This window comes from Rhea pennata, chromosome 7 (genome assembly GCF_028389875.1).
Source record: "Rhea pennata isolate bPtePen1 chromosome 7, bPtePen1.pri, whole genome shotgun sequence".
Lineage (NCBI taxonomy): Eukaryota > Metazoa > Chordata > Aves > Rheiformes > Rheidae > Rhea > Rhea pennata.
The window spans coordinates 32,417,846-32,443,323 of NC_084669.1; the positions used below are offsets into that span (position 1 = coordinate 32,417,846).

The 25,478-nt window shown below is 36.8% G+C and overlaps 1 protein-coding gene across 1 annotated transcript in view; it reads left to right on the forward strand.

The window, feature by feature from the left end:
• The window catches only part of BICC1 (BicC family RNA binding protein 1), a 113,673-nt gene that overhangs the window by 19,793 nt on the left and 68,402 nt on the right, over positions 1-25,478 (forward strand). The window contains exon 2 of the mRNA XM_062580488.1: positions 15,869-15,915. Within this exon, the coding sequence (XP_062436472.1) occupies positions 15,869-15,915 (47 nt within the window). The remainder of the gene's footprint in view (positions 1-15,868; positions 15,916-25,478) is intronic.

Consider the following 25,478-nt stretch of genomic DNA (forward strand, 5'->3'; position numbering starts at 1 on the left):
CAACTTGCTTCGTTTAACAGACTTTGAGTAAGAGATTCACTGATTTGCGAATGTTGATTTTCAGATCTTGTTATACATATTCACAAGAGATGTTGGTTTAGAGTTTTATAGCTAGAGCTGTCTTGCTAGATCCACTTTGACTGCTTAAACCTGTGCATGTAGAATTAGAGGTTTGTTTCCTGAAAACTAAACAGCACAAACTATTTTTTGTTGTTGTTTTGTTTTGTTTTTTCATCTTGCAAATATAACGGTTCCCAAGGTGCTACCAGGGCTTTAGTCTCATGGGAGTGTTCCTGCATTTATGTGCCAGGACATAGCACATGGCAGGGGGAGGCGGGGGGAAATCGGGAAGGTCATCTTGTTTAATAGATCTGACTTCTGAAAAAAATACCTGAGGTGGAGAGGGGGACACTTTGTATTTCAGTGCCTCCGCTGTGCCCCCCATACATCGTTTAGAAACCAAAGAAAATGGTGTCAGACAAACCCAGAAGTTGACTTGAGCACAGTTGACTTCTGTATTTAGTGTGTCCCAGAAATTTAAGTTTGGGATTTGATGGTCGAGTTATAAAGTAGGTGATAATCTTTATTACCCTAGCTTGTTGATATCTTGTATTTGTTCAAATATCGCCATATTTACATCCTTGAGGGCTGGTGTGTGGTGTGTGTGTGTTTTCCTGTTGAGATCAGCCTAAATTTGGGAGGAATCACCATGGACATGCCTCACAGCCTAGAACAGTGCTCTAAGGTGAATGGAGCAGTCAGTACTACTTAATGTTTTTTCTTCTGGTTGACTAAGTTAGTCCTTTCCAGTGACCCTTTACAGTATATGGATTAAGCCCAACTTCCTAATACTAGCATTGTCCTGCATCCATGTGAGATGCATCCTATTCCAAAGCAATCTAAGGAAGCTTGTGGATTTTACAGCACCTAGGAGAGTCAAACTTTGAACTGTAAAGAATTCTCTAGGAAATTGTAATGGCATCAGAGGCTCTGCTGCTTGCTTGTGTGATCTGAAGTTCTGCCTCTCTTACTTCCACTCTTGAAGTGAGTTTGACAGGAACATTTACGTTTTCACAAAGTTTATGTAGTAAACTGACCACAGTATGCAGTTGGTAAGATTAATCCTTGTGTCCTGTGCAGAGAATAATATATCTCAATTTTTCTGGAGGTACTGGCGAAAAGCAGACTAAAAACAATTGTTGGGAGAATGTAGTTATCATCCATCTGAAGTTCACAAGGATCTGCTAATATTCTGGAAATGTATTTTCTGGAGGAAGACCTGCTGAGAAAAACATGCCAGTAATAATGAGGCATCTGCCAGTGCTAATGCAGAACTTCTATGAAGCATCTTTCGGTCTATAATGTGTTCTCTTGCTCTCACTTTAGAGCAAACTTTTTTCCCCGTGGATGTAGGCATATATGATGTCTCAGTCCAGTACTTTTTATATACATAGTATTGCTTCGATGAACAAGCACATGGGGTTTCCCAAATGGAATAATGTAACTTATGAGATAAAGTTAGTATAGTTTTTCTAATTGGTCTCCTCTATCTGTCTAAAATTTTGAAAGCTTTTGTTTGTCTTAACCTAGCTGTCCTTTTTTCTGCTGAACAGTCTACAACACTGAGACTTTATAAATTATGTTTAATAGCTAATACTGTCCAAGACTTTGGATGTAGAATGATTAGAGCAAGTATGGATGTTAGGCTCCCTACTAGATTTGACCACTGCAATATAAAAGAGGCTTGTTGTAAACTGTATCTAAAAATCCGAATTACACAATTTCAGCATTTTTCCTTCACTGTGTGTCTGTGCATGAACACACGCACACTTACACGTGTGTGTACACACATTTAATCATTTATTTGGCAGCTGTTTATAGCATGTTTTTTTTAATTTGGGAACTGATCATAAGAAAAATTGAAAATGTAGACATATAAACAGCTGTGAAAATAAAACTTCTTCACCTTTACCAGAAAGGTCTAGATATTTTTTTTGTGCTTTGATCTTCTTACCTAAACAATTACTTCATTTCCGTAGTTTTCTTAAAAGCAGAAAGATTTTAATACTGTGAGTAAACTGCAGTTTGGAGAAGTAACTTAATATTGCCATGTTCTTGTGATAACTTGTAAGTTAGATTCTTTGTGTCTCTAATATATGGGAAAATACATGCAAATTAAAGCACATTTTGTGGTGATATATAGCTCTAATTTTGATATATAGATAAATTCCTTTTTTCCTATATCTTCTCCCTTCAAGTATTGTTTTGGGTGATCTGTCCCACTCTGTTTTTTTCATACAACTATTCTACAATCTCTAGTGTGCACAGTATTGTTATTAGTTCTGTGCATTGCAAAATACAGAGCAAATCTTTCCTTTGTGTTCAAAACTAAAATTGATTTTTTTTAAATGAAACATGAATTGATTTTATTCAAATATTGTTAGATATTGCTGAATAACAGCAGTAGCTAACAGTAAGCTGTAATACAACAAAATACTATTTTAAAGCTGTGAACAGTACAAATAGACATAGATAATGCATTGCCATAGGTTGACTTACGTGCAGGCATGACATTTAGCTTCTGTGTTGAAGTTGAGGTTTTCTTTCTTCATTTTTGATTTAATTAACTATGGCAATGCATTATTTCAGTGCTTATACATGTACTAATTACGGTTTAGTAATATATTTAAATCTACGCAGGATCAGTATCTTGATATCTTACTGTTTTCTTGAATTGCTTTTAACATTTGCCCTAAGCTATTTTGTAGTCTATAGCTCAGGTATGCTTTATATAAAAGTATCTTAGTGGGTTCACGTTTTTCTGTATGTAAACTTAGACTTCTGTTTTTTTTTCTGTGCAGGGGGAGTAAAATGTAAGAGTCTGATTTACTTTAGTAGATACTTAAGGTAATGGTTGTATAAAGCGGACACTGCTCTAGTTGTTGTTTCAGCAGTGATATACATTATAAATCCAATCTAGAAGAGTCACAGATTTATATTAAGCTGGAAATCATGTTCTAAATTTTCCAACAGCGCACTTCTAGAAGTGTTCAGCAGTCACATGCCTTACTTTCTAGAGACAGAAAATACTATGCCATTATGAAAACTGGAAGTGAATGTGATGGTTAATATTTGGAATATTAATGAAGGCATTTTATGTTTGTTTATGACGTGGAATTTTATAGATTTGTAAAATACTTTCTGATAATTAGTAGAACTTATTTTCTTCATGATGATTATTTATAGTACAGTCAGTACTGAACACCAAAACTGAGTACAAAGTATGTTGTAGGTGTCCTTGTTTGTGAAACAAAAAAGACGTGTGAATGGTATCTAGGAAAGAATTTATATCTGAGGTGATCCATTTGTTTTCAAATTGGTTAATGCAAGATAGAAAAGGACAAGCATCCAAAACGCTCGTTTAAAAAAAAAAAAAGAGAGAGAGAGAGAGGGCAGGTTTAGCTCAGTTGGTTAGAGCATGGTGCTGCTAATGCCTAGGCCGTGGGTTCAATCCGTGTATGGGGCTATGCAGAGGGTCGGACTAGATGATCTCCCGAGGTCCCTTCCAACCTTACCGTTCTGTGATACTATGATATCAAGCTTCCTACGTATTTGGAATTGAGTGTTTCTTTTCTTCTTTTTAATACGAAGTTTTAGACACACTGTATACATACAGGAACAGGAATTGAGAGATCTTCAAAAGATGCTTAGTCTGCATCCTTGAAAACTCCCTGGGATACTGTGTGTTGGGGGGGAGGGTGTCACTGTATGGGGGTTGAAATAGAAGGAGAGTGGTATTTTGGGTGGTGTAGGCAGGAAAAGGTAACTATTTCTGTTCTATTCTCTGAATACTCTAGTTACCTCCAGGAAGCTGGTGAGTGTGTGGTTGGTTTTGTTTTTAGAAAGAGAAGAGACCTCTCAGTTCCAAATGTTTCTGTCCTTGTCTGAAAGAGATTTTGCAAAATCTCTTTCAGTGTAATGGTTCCAGATATGCGCAGTGTCTCATTACTCTTTGGAAAGGCTTTTTTCCCTTGTAGCTCAATATGTAACCTGCACTGAAACAGACTTAAACTGGTTTCCTGTATAAAGCTTTGTCTTTGACTTAATCTTGGCTTCTATCCTGTAACTCCACATCTGTGAATGACTCATAATAAGCAGGCCCATCAGAAAAATATTGTGTACGTTTTTATCCAAATCTGTAGGGTTTTTGTTTCTTATTTTTTTTACAGCCTTTCTACATTCTTCTCTCCTATGTAATGAATCATACAGTATCTGTGCACATACCTGACAAGAAAAGTGGTCGTGCATTGAGGGAAAGTTGAGCACTAAACAAATGGAAGGAATATCCCTAGTCATCAATCTGCTGAGAGCAGAGCTCTTATATTTGGCAGTTATCCTCAGTCAGCCCCTGGGGCACTTCTCAAATTATTTCTTTCCCCTGTAAACAGCAAGTTCTGTTAAATGGATACTGCAGCTTGGGGGCAGAGTCAGATCCGTCGGTCCCTGGCAGCAGGAGAGGTTTTGCCTCTTGAGGTACTCCTTAAAGGTTTCTGTGTGTCTGCTGCATCCAGGGACTCGGGCTGCCCTGCTGCAGAGTACTTAGGAAAATGCCAGGCTTTGCATCTCTTTTTTTCCTGACGACAGTGTTTTGACTCAAAAGTATGCCTCCTTCCCAGCTGTGTGACAATATGGGAGGCTGCACAGTCAGCTGGTGCTCTCCTTTCTGAAGAGCCCATGGTGACTAGGTTCAGGGAAGAGGAAAAGCGCTAGAGCCTAAAAGAGAAGACTTGTCTTCCAGCTTTTTGTTTTCCTCTCACTGAATGTCTTAGGTAGAAAACTGCTGGCTGAACTCAGCATGAGGAGGTGCTTGTTAGCTCTCAGACAAATAGCAAGAAGGCAGTCGGAGCAGAACGAGGGGTGTGAGCTGTGGTAGGCCGAATGAAAGCGTGGCCGGAATGGATTAACCCCGTTGCATTGTTTTGATCTGCTCCCTTGTGTCAGGGAGTAATCGTGCAGCAATGGAAAACAGGTTGCCTCGGTAAATAGCTTTTCGTTTCTGTGACAAGAACTATTGTATAACAGCTGTATGTCCTGTGGGACATTGGTGAGATTTTTCCTACAGCTATGACAGCAGCTCTGTTCTAGCTGTCTCCTCCAAAACTACCTCTCTTTGGATCACGGGTCAAAGGAGTTGGTATTATCTAGGCAGTGTTTCATGTGCGAGAGTGTTCTTGCCTTCTTGTTGACTTCATCTCAGGACTTTGTGCTCCATTTTGTGCCTACACAGTATTTGGAACAAACTAATATAATGTGAAAATTGTTTCTGCCTGGTTTATAATTTCAACAGCAGGGTCCCAAGTTTCCTGGAAGACTGATTTGAAGGGAGGCTCATTGAAAGGAAGGAGGCAATTAACCAACTCTTCAAATAAAATGACCGAAGCCAAACCACCTAATCTTTCCTGTTAACATCTCAGTACAGGTGGTATTTCTTGGGAGATAAATACTTACAGTAGTGGGCCGGCTGGTTTTCTTGTTTCAGAATAATACTCAACATCATCTGTGACTATTGCTGCTCTAGCTGAGATAGTGTTTTGAAATCTCCCTTTCCTTTGAGCTCTTATCTCCTTGCATACAGCCCTGTGGCTTGCTACACTTTCTGCATAGGTGGCCTAAAATAATTCTAGCCACTTAAAAAAAAAAACAAAACAAAACAACAACAACAACAACAAAAACTCTTACAAACATGAAAAGGAGTTTTTGCATTAGCTTTGGACCAATTATGCTTTGAGGAGATTCTCAAGTAACATTTTTTGAAGACATTGGTTCAATTTTTGTTATCTAAGAAATTTCGTACAAGTCCTATGCTGTTTCCAGAAGGATGCCCACTGGTTTAATCTCATACAGTTGTTGAAATGAGACCAAATGGAAGATTCTCACATAGCTCTTCAGTATATTCAGCTGTAATGCAGATTTACTGTCTGATCTAGTATGTTAATTTATGCTAACCACCACTCAGATATAGGAATGAACCCTCATAATGACAAATACCATAGTTCAAACATCAATACTTCAGAAGCTTTTTGATGAAAAGTGGGGGGCATACAGTATCTTTCAAATAAGCTAAAAACTAAAGAGTAAAAAGCCTATATTTGGACAGCTGAGTATCTCAAGCGGGAAGAAGCTTTGTTTTCAGCCCAGATTTTGATAGTGAGATGAGAAAAGCTTGAACAGGCTACAAGCTCTGGAAATATTAGCATTAAATTGAAAAAGTTGATAAAAGTTGGGATGAAAGTAGAGGAGAAGTTGAAAATTTCATCTAGAAACATCAGCTGGCACATCTGCTGTAAGCACTGTTAGAATCATCAGATGCCTCTGCAGGTTGATGCAGGAGGCTTTCAGGAATATTTAACCCAATATGTTAAAGCACTGAGTAGAATTGACTTGCGTACTGTTGGACTAGACTAGCAGTAATTACTGTGCTACATTTCTTTTTGGATTCCCCGATCTTTGATCGCAATTCTAACATCGCAATCGTAACCAAGCCGTTAAGGGAAGATTTTGTTATTAGGATTTCTGTGTGCAAGGGATGAGAAGCAAAGTAATTGTGACAACAGGTGACTTGTTTGTGTGTGTTTATTTTTTCTGAAGAAGTTAGCTTGAAGAAGTTAATGTAATAGTTTTAATCAGGTAATACAGTGCTAGCAGCTAGTCAGTTTTCCTGGCTTCATTCTTAAAAGGAGCTGGCAAGAACTGAAAAATTCCCTTCATCTTCATTGAAATCTTAAATCTTTGGCCAAGTCGTCTATTATGCTCCACGTCACATAAGGAGGCATTCTGCGGCTGCCTGGAGAAGCTAGTCCCGTGTGCCTTTTAAAGGAGAGGCTTCCAAGTGGGAAAGTGGGGTTCCCAGAGCCGCCCCTGCTTCACATTCTGTCTTTAGTCTGTAACTTGCCTATGGAAATAAACAAAAAAAACCTTTCTCTACGTGGAGACTTGGCAGGCAGCATTTTCTCTAGAGATAAATTTGTTTTACAAATCCAGAAAAATCTGTTGGGATATAGCTAAAATTTACAATTGTTATGTGTTAAATTATTGATTCTGGATGGACTTTTATAGTTGGGCAATTCTAAAAATATTGATGTAGGGAGAAAAGAATTGACAAATAGTAGCCTGTAATGAAATTTGATTCTTTTTTTTCCTGATGTTATTAACCCTCAAATCCATGCAGTCTTTAAAGAAACCAGGAGCCAGTCATCAGGAGTGTTTGTTCAAAATCTATGTCCTATTGGTCTTTATAGCATATCTGGATAGGGTTGTTGCTGTCGTCATCTTGTGCTGTGTTGGCTTTCAGTATCTCCTAAGACTGGTGGCTTCGTTCCCTGCTGTGGGATGCACAACAGTGGAAGTGAAAGCCTTCTCCTTGGGGATGCAGTTTTGACACTTTTAGGGCTGCATCAAAAGATACAATGTATTCAGTGTATTTATCTAACTTGTCACCCATGAGCAGTGTGCATGTTCCTGTACTTGTCTCCTTGGTATGTCAGATCAAATGCTGTTTGCTAGTGAGTGTTCTCTTATTTTGCCATGAGTAATATTCATTTCTAGTAATATTGAACAGCCTTAAACAAGCAAAAAAACATATTTAAGTCCACTTTTCTTTTCAGCTAAGATAATTCTGTTGCTAGGTCTTGCCACTTCTTACCATACCATACTGAAAAGTTGTCTGTTCCTTTTCAGGTAATGCTGATACAGATATTCTTGCATTTATAATTGCAGACAGCTCAACTTACCATACTTTACTTTATTCCCCCCTCAAACTTTTTATTCCCCCCTCAAACTTTTTAAAGGAAGTGACATAGCTGAAATTATTTTTCTCGCCTGACAATTGAACAGTACTTTTTCTTTCTCTTGGGTTATTTCATCTTCCTCCTTGTCTCCTTTAAAGTGCTATACCTGTCAAAACAAAACAAACAAACAAAAAAACCCCTAAATATGCTCTTCAAATATCAACTATAGTAATTTCTGATTCCAGAATGGGCTGCTTATCTTTTGGTAGTGGAAGCAATCATTTCTTTGAAGAGTTTCCCTTTTCTGTGCATTGTTCTCTTTATTCATCACAAACCGTATAGCTGAAGTTTCCTAAACTTTTGTTTTAGGATGTTTTTCATGTTCCAACAGTTTTATTTGTATTATAGTATGCAGCGTGAAAAGTTCTTAAAAAAAAAAAAAAAAAAATTATGGTGCTGTAACTAAGAATAAGCGTGGACTTGAGGACAATGAAGAATGCAGACTTCTTACGTGTCTGTTTAAATGTGTGCCCAGATGATCTAGGCTTTGATTCAAAAAACCTCATCCATCTAGCAGGTAGGTTGAAAAGAGGCCACAGACATAGGATTTCCAGAGTGGTCGTATGTATTGACTGTATTTCAACAACTTGGTGAGGATATCCTTATATTTAGAGCCCATTTTTTCCAGAATTAGTATGTTTATCAGAAGTTACAGCACATTTGGCCTTTTTATGAATAACTTAGTAGTTTGTGTATCAAATTCCATCTAACAGAAGGAGATACAGTGGGACCCACCCAAAAATGTCTAGTTTCTTAACAATCTATTTACTGTCATTTTCTGAACACACGGAAATTCTTCCAATTCTTCTTCTTTGGCTGCTCTGTGAGAGCACGAAGGGTCACGTATAAACTCTGTAAGTTCTATCATGCATGTCTTCATTGTTTTTTAAATTTTTTTTAATGTCCTTAACTTGTTAATGCAAGATGATATTCCCAATTTTTCACCTTCAGTTCTAGAGTCCATCTGTTGCAGGATACGTATACCATTAGGAAATGTATGTAGTATTGCAGACGTTGGGTAGTTCCCAACCCAGCAAATTTGTCAGCATGCTAGATGCACAGCTATACTTTTGCTAGTTTGTTCAGTTTTTGCCCCTCAATTCCCTCTATCCTTCCTACCGCCTACCTTCCTTTGGCTTTGTGGCTTTACTCTGTCCTGTCTATGCTGAACAGCTTCATAATTTAGAGGGTACTTTAGAAACTGTCTTAGGTTCATACATAAAGAGTCTGATTTTCATTCATTGACTCTGGAAAACTTGGGCACATTTATGAAGCTACTTGACTGCTGAGAGTGGCATATATCTCAGGCTATTGGATCAAATTTATTCTAATAAAGTTAATGATTTTTTTGTTTTTGTCACTTAGATCAGACTACTATGTGGACTTTCTTCATTTTTTCACAATAGCAAGGTTCTGTCTTTCCATGATAGCAATATTAATTGTGTTAGTGGAAGAGTGTCTATAACTTGAACCAAACTAAGAACAAGTCTCAGGGAATCTAAGGCACTTTCCAGTGAGAGGAATATGTAATTGGTACACTAGTGAAAAATCAATTGGAAAATGGAATTCAAGTTGTTTGTTGTGCAAATGTCTTGTTTATTTAGGCCTTGTTATCTTTTTTTCTTCTTTAGACAGACTTTCATTTCAGCATAACTTTTTTTTTTTCCCTATGTAACTTCATATTTTTTAAGCTAAAATCTGGGAGACTAGCTTTAGAATTGCAGGAAAAATGTCAGATTTTGTTTTGTTTGGATTTCAGCAAATGCAACTTAAGGTCTTTTTTTTACAAACGTGTGCCTTTTTTTTTTTCTAAAGGTTTATTTTAAGTAATTTAGCTAAACTCTGTAGCCTATGGGTTGGAATTCTTTATCTTGGCTTGATATGAGCAAACTTTCAAAGTATGTATGGGTTATGGTCTGACTTCTGTGCATATACAAACCTAATCTTTGTCAGTTGGTTTCTGGCCTAACTGTTTAATGAAAAATGTTTTTTTAAATGTGATAAACAGCTTGGTAACTTCTGAAAAATATCACTGTTTTTACTCTTGCTTTTAATAACTATTTCTGAAAAATATCACCATGTAGTTAGCACCTTTTTGTGGTAGTTTCAGAAAAGATCAAATCTCTGAGGACATCCGAAGATCAAAAATGAGGGCAGACTCAAGTGTCATGAAATCATTCTCATCCAGTAGATAGGAAAAAGTGAAAGATAGCTCATTATTTATCTTATTTTATGCTTGCATGAAATGCCATAAAGTTGAATTATCTTACTGAAATTCAAATAATATCTAGTTACATTATCTCCTCTCTGGAAGAGTTATTTGATGGAAGGAATAATTCTGTGTTTCTGTGAAGCTGGAATGTTAAGAGCAGAACATGTTACATTCTGTATAAACATAGTCTTTTAATGCAGATGAAGGAAGAAGTTCTTGATACTAGTCAACTTAAAAGCAAGTTCATAAATGTATATTACATTTTCAATAACAATTTCTAGAACTTGGAAGATAAGGTGCAAAATTGATGTGTGATCAACAAAAAAAAATCACAATAATTCATTTGAAGAAGGCTGACTTTGTGTACCTTGGGTTCAGTTCCTTTAAAACATGGCCTATATTATAACAATGTTTTCATAATTAAAATAACGTAAAATTTCGCTTTTTTGTGTGTGAACTTGCAACAAATTACAATTGAGCTTTTTTTATACTTTGGTGATTAAGTAGACAAGACGTGTGTACTTCATGGGTACCATAATGGTTAACACCTGTTTCAACTCTTTTATATTTGTATTGGACAGAACCTTGGCAATCCAATATATCTTGAAAATCAAAAACTTGATATTAAATATTTCATGGTATGGAAGAAATTATAATAAACAGAGTATAGCTTAAAATACAAAATGCTTACCATGCACATTTACATAGTCTTTTTTCCATACTTCTGAAACCGATGTTAGGATTTTGTGTAAAAATAATCTTGCTTTTTTTTGTGAAAGTCAACTGAATGATTTAGTACCATAAAATAAATCCTGTTTCTAAGATGATGGCGTTTCCCGAGTAGCAGAGGTTGGCAGAGATGAACAGGTTGTTGTTCGGTGCCTTGTATTAATTACCATTTGGTTTGATCTGGCTTCTATCAAATCTGCTTTGGGGACAAGAGCCTTTGGCAGAAGGGTGAAGTGCTCGCCCGTGGCTAGTAACCAGGCCAGAATTTCAGAGCTCATTTGGAAATACTGTCAGAGCACTGATGCTTTCGTGTTTCTCATCAGAAACGCTGCTTGCATATCAGTTGTCATTATACATATTGAAATGACTTCAAGCAGGATTTCCATTGACAGGTAGCATTTTTGCTGTAAGATGCACTCTTAGAAAATTAAGTGCTCTTTTTCTACTTGGGTCATATTTGTGGCACCAGATGTGCCAGATGGAGGAGGCTGTGGGTCTGGAGAAGACATGGAAGAACTCCCCCATCTGGTGGCCCCTTCTCAAGGCCTTGGATGTATGAACACCTACAGCTGGTGCATGCAGGTCTGTTAAAAGCTGCTTTTTCTGTTGAATTTGAAGCAAGCTCTGGTACCTGACTTGGCTGTGCAAAAAGTTGTGCTGTCCCAGGAAGAACAAGGTGGACATGAGCACCAAAGGCTTTTTATTTTCATGGCTAAAAGTGTTTTTCTAAAATAAGTCTGTCTGCCATAAATAGCTTGTTGGGCTTGTCGTTTTAAAGCATTCTTGTTGTAACTGGGAATAATGGTGGTTTTAGCAACCTGCGTTGATGGGAAGCAAACCCCAGAAATGTGGGGGGGGGGGTTGTGTTTTTTTTTTTTTTTTTTTCTCCTATTCATTATTTGAAATGGAATTTAGCAAGCTGTTAAATAACTGAACTGGACTTGTGGACATATTTCCTAGGTTAGGACTGTTGTTAATTTAAAAATAAAAAGTGCTAGGCATTCACTTAATTTTCTGTGTTGTTACTAACATACTGTTTTGAAGGCATTACTTCTATTTACAAAGTTGGAAAAGCAAAACTTTGTTTATTATAGTATGAAATTTTATCTCAAGATTAATAATCAGATGGATTACATGGTGCATTCTAGCCTATGGAAGGCATATAGATTTATTTGGAGAGAATTAAAAAAGAATCATTTTCTGTGTTCCACTCCCACCTATCCCATGCTCCCAAAGCCTTGTTGTCTTGGCTTGAAAATTCTATATGAAAATTCCAAATTTTGCTTTTTGAAGTGAAGTTGGTTTCATAACAACACTTTTACTACTATTAGTAGGATTACTAAAATAATCTACCAAAATACATCCCTCAGAGGTAAATTCGAAAAGCTTTTCAAAATAATATTTCAAAAATGAGACTTATTTTGAGAGTTGGGGTTAATACTCTTGATTTCTTCAGAAAGAAGTTGAGCTTAGGATGCAGGGACCTAGGAAACGGTGACAGTGTGTTTTCCTAAGCTGTAGACACAAATTAACACTTGCTTTTTTCTCAGTTTATTTGATTGAGGTAAACCTCAATGACTTACTGAATTTTGCAGCTCTTTGTAGTGAGCAGTCAAATGGTTTTGACTTTTAATGACTTTGTGTAAATTTCATAATTTCTGGAATGCTTTTCTTAATTCTTTCCCTACAAAAGATGGAATTTTTGTGGTGTATGAAGGGGGGGGAAAAAACCTTTAGCCTTTCAATTAGTAAATAAAGGGATATCTTTTTCCTTGTGTTTGGCAACACTTACTGTTTTCAGAAGCGACTGATTTGGAGAGGAAAAAGATTTCAAAATAATTCCAGGTTAATAATGAATTTCACATATGTGCTAAACCTTACATATATGGAGCAAAACATAGGTTTAAAAATTGCAAATACAGGTAGCATCCCAGACTTCATAAACTACTGATGAAATAGATAATTATTGTTAATTGTAACTTGTCCTCATAGAAATAAGCAGTAACTTTTAGAAGCTAAATTAAATAAGATAGTTATCCAGCATCATTGATGCAAAGAGCTCTCTAAAGAGGAAGGAGGAAGGGTAAAAGGAGGAAATAGCTGGAAAAATACTAATCTAACAGGAAATCCAGCACTTCATGAAGATTATCTTGCTTTGGTTTCTAACTTTTTTTTTTTTATAGTGTGTAGGGGGTCCTTTTTCTTTATTAGTGAAATATATCGTTCTCAGTACTTTGAGCCACAATTCTGAGTGTTTGTTTTTGTTCATAGTGTGTAACAGAGACAGTAATAACTATCACCTTAATATGCAACAAGTATTTGGTATGAAAAATTATTTAAAATCATTTAACAACTGAAAAACGTACTGAGTATTAACTAAAGATCTTTCTAAAGTGCCATGTGCTCCAACTTCATTATTCTATGTTTTTTGGGGGCTTTTCTTTTCTTGTGAACCCAATTTAAAATTCCTTTCCTTTCTTCCTTTTTCCATACTTGTTGATCTCTTTTGTGTCTGTATAGTATTTCATGGGCTATGCCATAAATCAGGTCACCAGAATGATGCAAATTAAAAATAAACTACAATAAAAATCCTGGAATTTGCTATGTTAGCATTCTATTTAAATACCCTGCAGAACATACCTGCTACTGTCTAATCCATCTCTCATGTGTATTCAGTTTAGAGATCATATATTTGTAGCTGGAATGAAATCTGGCCATTCTTAAAACTACAGCTTAGCCTTTTAATCAATTGTATTCTTTTTTTGAAGTTTATCTTCTGTACTTTGATTAAAAGCATGTTGGTCATATGCTTCACTTTAAATACAGTGTGTTGTTACTCATTTCCCTAATGCATTTCATACTATTCCTAAGCTAATGAAAAACTTGTAAGGATGTACATTGATGAAATGGCTGCCATCAGAAATGAAGTCAGTGTTTAGTCGTCTGTCTTGCTAGTATCTGTGGCTTGTGCATCTGAAAAACTTTTTGAATCTTTCCTGATCGCTTTATTTGCCTCCAGACAACCTTGTTTTTGGTTCACTCTTCTGTTATAGGCATTTGCAAGTTTTGAAGGTGATGACAGTGTTGTTTTACACTCAAATTTGTGAACTAGTGGACTCAGAAATTGCTCTTACAGCAAGACAATTGCTTGGTAGACTTCATTCAGCACGTTCATTTTAACCATATTTGAGTTAAATAATATGAACCTCTGAATTGTATTAAACAAGACTGAAGTGTACAGTTTATCTGTGATGCTTAAATGTTGCTATTGGTGTTCTGGGAGAAGCTCATCTTTCATACATTTTTACATTTTTATTGTAGTGGCATTGCTCCCTCTGGGGTAGAAGGAGTAGTCTCGCTTAATACGGAAGGAGACCCTTTGGAAGGCATACCTCTAGGTTGTGTTGTCTTGGTCACGTTCATTTGCTTAGGTTGACTGCATTAGGTGAGTTAATGTCGATACGACTTTGGACTTGTTCAGGTCATTTGAAGAGCAAGGGGAGGACTAAGTAGCTGCAAGCAAAGAGTTTTGAAGCTGTGATAGTGGGACAAACTAGAGGTTTAGTTTGTGCTTGAGAAACACAGAGCCACAACAATAGTGAGTTTGTTGCTTCAATGGCCTGGCACAATTTGGGAAACTTTCTGCATTTGGAGCTCCATATGGAGGCAGCTTTTTCTGGGAAAAGGAAGTTATCCTTTTTGTGATTAGCTTTGGTTCTGGACTTGGTTACTAGGTCTCAAGTTGCAACACACACAAGCTGCAACATATGCAAACAGTTGTGTGTTTCTATTTAGTTAACCTAAATGATCACACTTGTACAATTACGGATTTAAATACACAGAGGAGAGAATCCAAGACCTAGCAGAGGTCCTGATCTTGACATCAGTGATTTATATGGTCTCTTTTCAGAAGTTTACAAGCCCTGTTCTGAAATGGGTTGGTGTTTGTTTTCTCTGATTTTACTGTCTTCCAACTGAAAAGTGCACTCAAGGTTGTACACTTTTTGCAGCCTCCACATATTTAGGTTAGTTAATACTCGCTCTTCCTAATGTCAGCTGTGCCTTATGTTAAATCTGGATGTCCCCACTGTGTGGTCAGGACAGCCCTGATGTGCAGGGGTACCCGCAGGTGCTGGCACATGCACATCTGGTGATGCCCCTTTTCCCTGATACGGTCTTTCAGATGCAGCGTTTTGATTCACAGACCTCACAATTTTCATCTTTTGGCCTTCAGTTTGGTGGGTTAAGCAGGTCAAGATCTTCCCTTTGTGACCAGTTCTTACTTGCCCCCAGCTGCCTAGCTGTGCCAGTAGCCATGTCTAGTGCCACTCTTTGCTTGAATTCTTTTTTTCTCTAGTGTGATTCTTTAGTGTTCAGCAACACGACCATACGTCTGGTTTGCACGATGGCACCGTAGCTAGCAGCAGTACGTAGGGCTGCATTTGCTGCTGCATTGAATGTTGTCGCTCATAATCACTGTCTGGCTGAAGAGTGCAGAAATTCACTAAATGACAAATGAAAAAGGAATGTTTGAGTACTAATACATACTTTAGATTTTGTGATGCTTTCTCAGTTGAGCTTAGGAGTGAGTATTGCGTGAAGTTTTTATATTTAACCTTGATATATATTTAAAAAGTAGGATAGAGGAAAAACTTTAACATCATTCTGGCTAAGCACAATGGTGTGAGTGTTTTTTTCCCACTCTAATTTTTAATCTTGGTATAGCAAATCCTGTGCACTTTTAGCTTTTTTCTAAGCATCTTATCGGTACAGTTAGCTGGCGAAGTGTACAATGTGAATAATTCATTAGACTTAAACTATCATATTTACTTTGGAACTAAAATATAGATACCTCTACTGGGCAAATATAGGCATCTACCTGGGCCCAAACTTCAATAAAAGACTACAAAAGGCTGTTCTAAGTATTTGCCAATTTTTCAAAGTTTGAAATGCTTACTACATGGGAAAAACAATACCTGGAGTTATAATTTTAGTGGCATGGCTTCACTGATTATATAAAAAACTTGTAAATTTTCTCTAATGTACTCTGTAACCAGATATTGCCTTTCTTTTTTGACAGCTGCTGCTGAGGGCAAAGGGAAAAGTGGGGAAGACTTTTTTCAGAAGGTAAGAAAGGTACTTTAATTCTATAATGGCAATGATATAGAGGAAAAATATCCCTGTTATTCATTCATGAGGTCAACTAATTAAGCTTAATATGGGATAGTTTCCACTATATTGATCAGATATTTTTATTTGTTCTTGTCATTTAACATATCTACTAACCATCAGCTGTGCATAGGATGTGACACCAAATATATTCTTTGGTGTATTTTGCTCTCATTTGCACAAGCAATATAATTATTCTTTACTTTAAAACCTCAAAATGTGCCTTATAAAAGTCATCTTGATTAATAGAAGAGAGTTTGCCTAAATGATGATGTGAGCTGATCTTAAAGTTTTTATGTGTCTGTGGATAAACACTGCATCCTGCTATGAGTTTAATATAGTGGGGTTTTGGTTTTGTTTGTTTTTTTGTCAAAATATTGACATGAAATGCATTGTGGTATTATTGAAAACATAAACATTTGGACAAGAAATGCAAAGTCCTTATAAGAAGGAGATGCATGATCCACACTGATTCAATAAAATTTGTGGTTAGACAGCTATAGAGTCACGGAAGGGCTGGAAAAAATAGTTCTGCAGCAACTAAACTACAAAGAGAAACATGGTCAAGAGAAATGACTATGAAATTACTTTTGCAAAGCAGCATATTTTTTCAAGAATAGAGGATAAAATGTTGTTTGTGTTACATTAATGAAAATCTACATACATTATGCAAATAAAAATGAAGAACTGTTTTGTCTTCCTGTATGATAGAGAAAACAATGTCAATCTTCATGCTGTATAATGAAAGGCCTTGAAACTCTTTTTGTTTGGGGCTGTTAGACGAGCAGTTTTGACATATTTTGCATGTTTGGGTTGTTTTTATAATGGAAGTGATATTTCAAAAAAGTTTCTTTTTACATGTTGAAGAATACTTTATCCAGTAGGAGCAAGCTTGTCAGATGCTTTGATCGAGGCTAGTGAGGAGGGGTGTGTATACTGTCAAACTGTCTTTTTGAGAAAGGAAAGTTAAGCTTTAATGTGCAGAGTAAAGTACATACTATTATTTTACAATACAGCATTTTCTCACACCAGAATAAAACAGGTTTTAAGTCTTGAAGCTAAATGCAAAATGCTTCCTGTCTGTGTGGTTGAGTGGATTATGTATTTAGTATGTATAATTACTGTATTTACTATAAATGGAATGTATATTACAGCAGTTATGTAGTGATTGGTATTATAGCAAAAAAAGACTTTAATAGGAAATAGAAGTTTAACAGGGAAATGAAGTGTGCTGAAATACTGAAGTATATGAATAAGAGTTGTCTTTTTAACCGTAGTGGGTGTGTATCGTCTGCCTATACTGACATAAGGTCATATATCTGCATAATTACTGCATAGGTATGATGTGGATGATGTGACAGGTTAAAGCTGCTTCACTTTGGCTAGTGTTCTTTATATTGTCAAATCAACTCAGTAGCTTATTTCTAGGCGACTACAGTTTCTGTGTACATATACACCATACTACAGCTAATAAAAACAGATGGAAACTATCTTCTTTGCGAGTTTTCTCTTCTGTTCAAAAAAAAAAAAATCTTTGGACAGTTGCTCATAGCTTACTCACTGTCTCTGTCTGCGCAGTTTCCTTTAATCAGAGTTATGCTTTTTCCTTTCTCATGTGAAGTGAACAAAGCAGAGTTTCTGGAGGTATAGTGAGGAATCCTTCCGTGTATTCTCAGGTTGTGTAGTGAGGAGGAGGATTTGTGACATTAGAAATGCATTGCAGACCAAGGTGCCAGGATCAGAAACTGGGTATGAATTTGAAGCTACACGCTACAGGCATTTTAAAAAGTCTTTGGAATGAGGCTTTCTCAGGGCTGTGTTGGCACAGACTTGTGTGTCAAAAGGTGAGGGGAGGCGCATCATTTCAGAGCGGCAAGGAGAGCTGAGGGTGTGTTTTGCAGTGTGGTGCATGTGATGCTTTCTGACCAACTCTGCCCTTAGACAACGTGCTGAAGTTAGTGTGGGCTGGAAGCGGGGTGCAATATGGAAGGCTTTCTCATATAAATGCTGAAATGACAGAAATGAGGCAGAGATTCAAGAAGGCAATCTTGTACATCAGGAGATGCACTGAAGAGGAGGAGAGAGCCAGTTGTGGAGGGAGCGAGACGGGGCTGATGGCTTGCTGATGGCCTCGCAGGTAGCTGCTGGGCGTTGGGGCCAGGGAGGGCAACACTGCTCAGGGCAGCAGCTCCACCGCGGCAGGCGCAGGACTTGCTCCTGTGCTCGTGAACAGGGCTTCCAGACAGGGACGGCCTGGGGCGGTGACGCTATATGGTATGCTCTAATGGAGCAATTGTGTTTTTAAAGAATGAATTCTTTTAAGTTAGCATGAGGTTTCTGCTGCTAAGAGCTCTTTTATACTGGCCTGCAAACATGTGAGTTAGCAGTACTGTTTTCTGTCATTACCAAGCAGAACATCGGTAGATGTGAACTGCTCTGTTCACTGTAACTTCTAACTTTTGAGAGTTAATAACAGTTTTAAATGCATTATTTCACAGAGCAGCTATTGCTAGTGGAATTGCAGAATAAGCCACTGTCCTTCAGTCAGTTCTTGGCTGCAGTGGGCAAAGTAAGCTACCACTTCCACACTGCCATGGGGGAAAGAATCAAGTGATGAAGTGCCTCTTCCTCTTTCCCTGAATTAAATATAAGAAAGTGAAAAATACATTGCCTGTTCTTCTGTAGTGTCACTTTAAAAAAAAAAAAAAAAAAAAAAGTGAGAACTTGAGCATGCTTTCTTCTATTATTTTGGTAGTACTGCTTCTTCTCTATCTACCCTCCAGAAAAACCCTAATGTAGTCTAACATGGATCTTTCACAACAATTGGAAGGTAGCAATATTTTAACAAGAAATAGGTATATAATGTGATGACTTTTTTGCAGACCTCAGTGATCTGCAGGTCAGTGGCATGAATTAAATAAGCATGAATTGCTTTGCTCTGTTGTGTTACGTACCATCTTATGTAAAAGATCTGTATGGACCTTGCTGTATATATTATTGTCCTAATTTATTCCATCAGAGTAATATGAAATTATTGCTTGTTCTTGATCCAAAGCCCGTTTTTGGTTGATGGTGGAGTTTTTCCATTGAGTTCTGTAACATTTGGATCATGCCTCATAGGCAAGCAAAGCCCTTTCCAGACAAAGCCTAGATGTTGTTCCAAGAAACATATAATTTATGTAGCACTATAGATACGCAGGGCGCTTTTACATGAATGTAAGGAGGTGATGGGGTCGCTGCCCTGAAGAGTTTATAACCCAAAGCAGATGAGGGTTGGTTATGTGGACAGAGGGGAAATAAATGCATCATTTCCATTTGCTTTGAGCTCTTGCCTCATCTATCTTTTCTTCTTCTTTTAATTTTTTTTTTTAACCCTTGCAAATCTTGGTGCTAATGATTACCTTGCCTTTTGAGACTTCTTACCTTAATCATGAGACTGCTGCATGGGGAGATAGGTGGAACTGCGTGTTGAAAAGATGGAGTGGTGCTCACTCCAAGTGCCTGACTCGAAGTCAGATGTAAACTGTTCATTTCAATATAGGCCAGTATGTATGTGTGTTAGTCATGTGGTTTGGGGAGTATTTCTGAATGAATTTCTCTTTTTTCCTGGCTTTCAAGAGTTTGAGTTTGGAGAATTTGACTTTGTGGAATGCCACAACATACTATCAGATAACTGTAACTCTGTGCTTAGGGGATTTATTGTTTCTGAATGTTCAAGTTAATTTTCCACACCTGCCCCCCAAGTATTTTTTACACAGTTGTGGATATTTAGAATTTTTAAGCTATCATTAGATTTAGGTAAAATGTGTGTTTAAGCACTTATGCTTCTGTCTTCACTGTGGGCTCTGTTATTCAGTAAAGGAAATATAATCATGCCCAGAAGTGTTGGGAATGTGAAGATGCAAATGGAAAAACATTAGACATATGTACCCAGATCTCGTCTGTTAATTTTGTCTCCTTCGTGTAAAGGAGTACTAGGGTTCTCTTTTCCTTTTTCTTCCTGGCATTCTAAGTAACATTTCACCAGTAGCTTCTTATTTCATTATATGAATAGTGCTTTAAAAACAGTATTTGGTGGAACCATCTGTTCTCTGTTTTTCCAATATAGAGGTTGGAAAAAAACAGTAGACCTAACAGATGGGGGGGGGAAGTGTTTGCAGTTATTTAAATAAGTAAACAATAGTTATATCTCACTGAATCTTTTGCCTTTCTGTAAATTTCCTTTTCTATATGCAGTAGTTTTTAATGAATGTACATTACATTTTATTTGTTTGAGGATCAGCAGTGAAAGTGGGAAGGAAGGTCTGTTTGCAACATCCTGTATTTTCATTCACATAGAACGTTTTTTCAAAGTATTTATTGGGGTGACGTGAGGCAAACCTTGTAACTCTTCAAAAACTGTATGAATTACATTGATACAATATTTTTATGTACATAAACTCGTTTTGTACGTATAACTTTATATGTTGATACAAATCCAGACTTAACCAAATGAGGTTAATGTGTTTTGTTCACAGTAGGTCAGGCTGAAAGTTGGTCTGTCTTCTGTTCTCTCTAAACATGAAACATGTAGGTAAAGCTGCAAATGTGAATGGCTCAGTGCACTTTTAGGCATAAATATTAATCATTGACCTGAGACTAAGATGTCTCAGGCTGATTGTAATCCCTGTTCAGCAGTAACTTTTGAAGGGCTTTCCATGTATCTTCATCCATGACTTCTCTCAAATTGAGTAATTATTGTTTCCCAAGGCTATATTATCCTTTCTGATGACAGCAGCTCAGCTACTGACTTCCAGTGCTATCTGTTTTGCTGCATGAACATGATGGGTTCATGCTTGTTTATACTTTATTGTGGGTTTTGTATCAAATTCAACGAGAGGAGCAGTTTGTGAACTGCAGAAACTTGTTCTACACCTTCCATTTTCCTGCATAGAGATGAGTAAATGCCTGGCATTAAAATAAACTCTTGATGTAGAGTTATGTTCATAGTATATGACAAGGATATATGAAGCCCATATATTTCCAGCATTTGTTTTAAACACCCCACTGTGCTGGTCAGTGATGAGAATGTGAGCATGAGCTTCTGATTTGCATCTAGCTTCCTCTTCATGGAAAGAAAAGGAAACTACTTAGAGATGCTGATATGGGTTAGAGTTGAAAGAACTTCAGTAGTAGTCAACATTGAGAAATTGTGAGATCAAGACTTTTGTCTCGCTTCTAGCAAAAACCACACCCAGAGGAAGGAAGGAGACTATTTAGATTGGATTAGTGTCTCTGAAAACGTAAATTGAGAATGCTCACTTAGTTTTGCTTAGTTCAGTCACAGCCAAGTGGTGGGAAGACTTCATTCTTGTGGAGAACTGCACTTACCATATTTCTAGTGTAGCAATCATTGTGGGAATACAGTAATTACAAGGGTCTTTTTAAATCATCTTTAAAATATTTTAGTTTTTGATATAATGGAGACCGTTTTGAGAGTTTGTGATATGAAAGCTGTCAAAGCTCTCAAACCTGCTCCCTGACGTGCTCACCACGTGTGGAAGTCCTAGAATGGTGACTCTCTGCTGTGGTTGCTGGGAGTAAGTCCCTTGGCCAGAAAAAAACAGTGGGGATTTAGCTCTCTTTAGTGAGTGAATGACTTACTACTTCATAGCTTGGACCTCGTACTGAATTCTGAATGAATCATACAGTTTTATCTGATGCTGAAGTCTCATTTTATGCCATCCCACTGCTATACTTAATATTATCTGTAAGATCTTTTGCATTTTACAGCAATAGTTAGAGAAGAAATAATTTGTCATAGCAGTGTTAGTTGCAGTGGTTAATCCTTTTCACTCTGAAAGCAAAATACTCTCTTAAAATAGAAAGATTGGTCCTCAAATGCTTGTACTCTTTCCTCCCTCTGAAGGAAAATGGGGAAAGAGGAGGTGAATATGGGAATGTTACAAATTGATAACATACACTGGGTTCCTCATTCAGGAGATGGCCTGTTTTGCTTTTTCTGCTTAGAGTAATGAGTTAGCTGGGTATCAGTTTCTAACAGGCTCCAGTGTTAAGTAACTTCTTTCTCAGATAAAATTTCCCTGTTTTTATACCACTTGCCTAGAATTCATTTGTGCTGTACACAGGTACATTTATAGCTACCATTTTTTGCATGCTCTTAGATAATCCTTTCACACTTGGACCATACCTTCAATCATTTATTTACAATAAAAACATTACTTGTAACTACTAGTTTATTAATACTACCATTCAGGGCTAACAAAACATTAAAATCAAGTAAAGGAAAGGCTTTAACATTTTGCTAAAGGACTGGATGTTTAATCTTTAGTTTTCTCCTTAATTTCATTTGCTGCAATTACAAACTAGGTACAAAGTTCTGATTTTTACTCTGGGTTCACCTAGTGCAGCTTTTAGATGCAGCAACAATACTGCAGTATTTGCATGCTTAAAGAGCACCTCTGTTTTAAGAATGTTCTTTCCCAGTGTGTATCAGGTAAAATGAAATTTTAAAAAGATTAAAAAAAAAAATGTGTTCATGCATGTATTCTTGCACCTTTTGCCTTTGTCTCTGCACTAAAAATGTCCTAATGGAAAGTGAATGACATAAATTCCAAAACCATATCCATGTAGGTAATTTTCCTCAGTTCTGTTTTTCCTAATTTAGAGCTTTTATTTCTGATCTGAACGTTTGAGTTGTAAAACTGATCTTGTTTACACTGCTGCCTTTATTGCCCTTAATTCTAATATGTTAATTGACTCTTGGAAGTATTGTCAGTTGATAGCTGTTGACCAAAACTATGTCTAAATAAATACATTCCCTGTAGTATTAGTTATCTGATTTTATTCTTGGTGGTCTTTGCCCTGCACATGATTACCTTGATTATTGGTAATGTAACTGTTCTAGCAGTAGGTATGAATACATAATGAATATGTAGTTAGTGAAGATGTTAAATTTCTTGTGTTATTTTGGAATAGGCTTTTGCAGCAACATACTTGCTTCTTTATGGAACTCTGTTTGTTCATATAGACTATAAAATTATTGGTCATGAAAAGTTAAAGGAAAGCTGCTTTTTTCTTTTTTCTTTATCTTTCCTTTTTTTTTTTTTTTTTTTTTTTTTTTAGTACTTTGTTTACTTTGGCATGAACCTAGACCTATATGTCTTTTGAAAATAGTGTGCTGTTTTTTATGACATATTTCTATACCTGATTCTAGATTAGCTAGGAAATTTTAAAACACTTTTTTTGATAAAGCTATCTTGGTAGTTAGTGAAGCTTAATCTAAAATTAAAAATGAATCAATTTAAAAAAACATACTACTTACATATGTAAAGATCACATTCCTGCTGTACTGAACAATTCCCAATCAAAGCATGAAAGAAATCAGTTTGTATCAATACAGAACCATATCTTTCTAGGATATTCTATATGGTAGTCTATAAAATCTTTTAGTATAGCCCTTTTCATAGACAGGTGAGGTTATAGAATAAGGCCTAGCAAAGCTGTTATGTATAGATACTTAGTAAAAATGTGTTTGGGTTTCTGACAGTCAGAAAATAAAATGGAAAACACGATCTACTGCTACTCCCCCTGCAAGAGATGCAGGCATTCACCTCCTTGCACTTGAGTGATGCCACATTTTTTCATAGTGTTTCTTCCTATACAGAGAGTTATATAATTGGACCTCAGTGTTTTTCCTCACCTGTGTATGATTCTGGTGTATATTTTATATTTACATTTAAACATAATTAGTTTAGGCAATCTAAATGAGGAAGGAACTTGTAGAAATGGTTCCTATATTTTACAGTTCAAACTCTCACAGTCACCGGTCTGTGTTGGGGATGTACAGTCTCTCTAGTACTACTGATGTTCAGAGACATTCTTTGCTTTTACCTGAAAAAAGGGAACATCAATACTGTGGAGTCAGATAGTTTTAGTGCTTTCTTTCAGAGACTTATTTCTAATTTAAACAGTGTACTCCTAGTTTTGAAGTTCATGCAACTAGCAAATTCTTCTATAGCCAAGAGTCTGTTGCACTAAAAAAAGCCCTTCCCATACAACAAAAACGCCCAAACCACCCACCCAACCAAAAAGATTCTGGGTGCTTCTGTTTTGATTAGTTCCAGTGTATCTGTTTTCCCTACGAGGACTCTATGGATGAGGTATATGAAAGCTAAAATACTTCTTGCTTGTCTTTGTTTCAATTTTTATTTAAAATGACTTTGTATAGCTTGTATTTTGCTAATGTGTATAGAATTATTACAGTAAAATTATTAGCAATGCTTTGTAATGAATTTGGTTGACTGGAAAAATCTTCCTTGCAAAATTTGTTCCAAATCTATTTTTAAAAGAATTTTCTCATGAAATGTTAAGAAAAATAGAGTCCTGATTTAAATAAATGGGAGTGGTGGGGTTGTTGGAGTTCCTGACTGTACTAAAAATGTGGGCCAGGCTCGCAGAAGAACTATGTATTTGCTCTGAGCATTGGGCTAAGTTTTGTAATCGCCTTTTGTTAGCTTCTGACGCCCCCCTGTTCCCTTGCCAAACGCGGTAGTCCCTGCTCCCCTACCGGTGGTGTGCTCTGGGCCTGGCATCTCAGACGCGTCCTGTGCCGTAACCAGTGTTAGAGGCTCTTCTCCTGGGTGACTTTACACAGTTCCTTTTGTGTCCTGTTCTCCATTTCCATTCCTGTTTTCTCCTCAGCCATTAAATAAAATACTCTTTCTGGTAGCGGTTACAGCTGCTGTGCTGTTCCTGCTGCCGGAGCTGTTGATCAGGAGTTGGCCCTCCTGCTTCGCAGATGCTGCTCCTTTACCATCTCCGCCTGCGAAGCACAAGCATCAGCTCCCTTAGATCTGTACTCGGCTCCTGTGACTCTTTAGCTCAGATGCTCTCCTGCTTTTTCTGAAAGCATTTTTCTGTTTTTATGCAAACTGTGCTGCATGTTTATCCTAAACTACAGCAGTAAATCTGTTTAGACTGGTATTAATGCATCTATACCGAGGGACCTACACTGCTCTAAACTGATAGAACTTCTCTCAAAGTATGAACATCTTATGCCTGTGAAACAAAGTATTTTGAGACTTCCTTGCTCTGTGGGTGTTTTGCTAGGCATCCTGAGGTCGGATTTTAAATTGTCACATGTTACTGATTGGCCAACACTGCATTAGATGGATAGTGTAGTTGTACATTTACAAAAGTAAATTTCTGTTTTGAAGGTTATCAAGTTATAATGAACAAAACCTACAATACTGAATTATAGCTCTTTGTTTTTGTGAGACTTAGTAAATTCAATTCCTAATCCCTTTATTCTGCTAATAGTGCTTTGTTATCTACGAGTACTTTTTACAGCAAAACTGACCGTATTTCTGATAAACTTATTTTCTTTCAAAGAATGTTTTTTTTTTAATTGTAATAAAATCACTAATCAACTGAAGCTCCAAATTTCTAAATGTACTGTGTATAGGCCCAAATTTCATTATGATTCTTAAACCAAAATTTAAGCGTATGACTTTCTCATT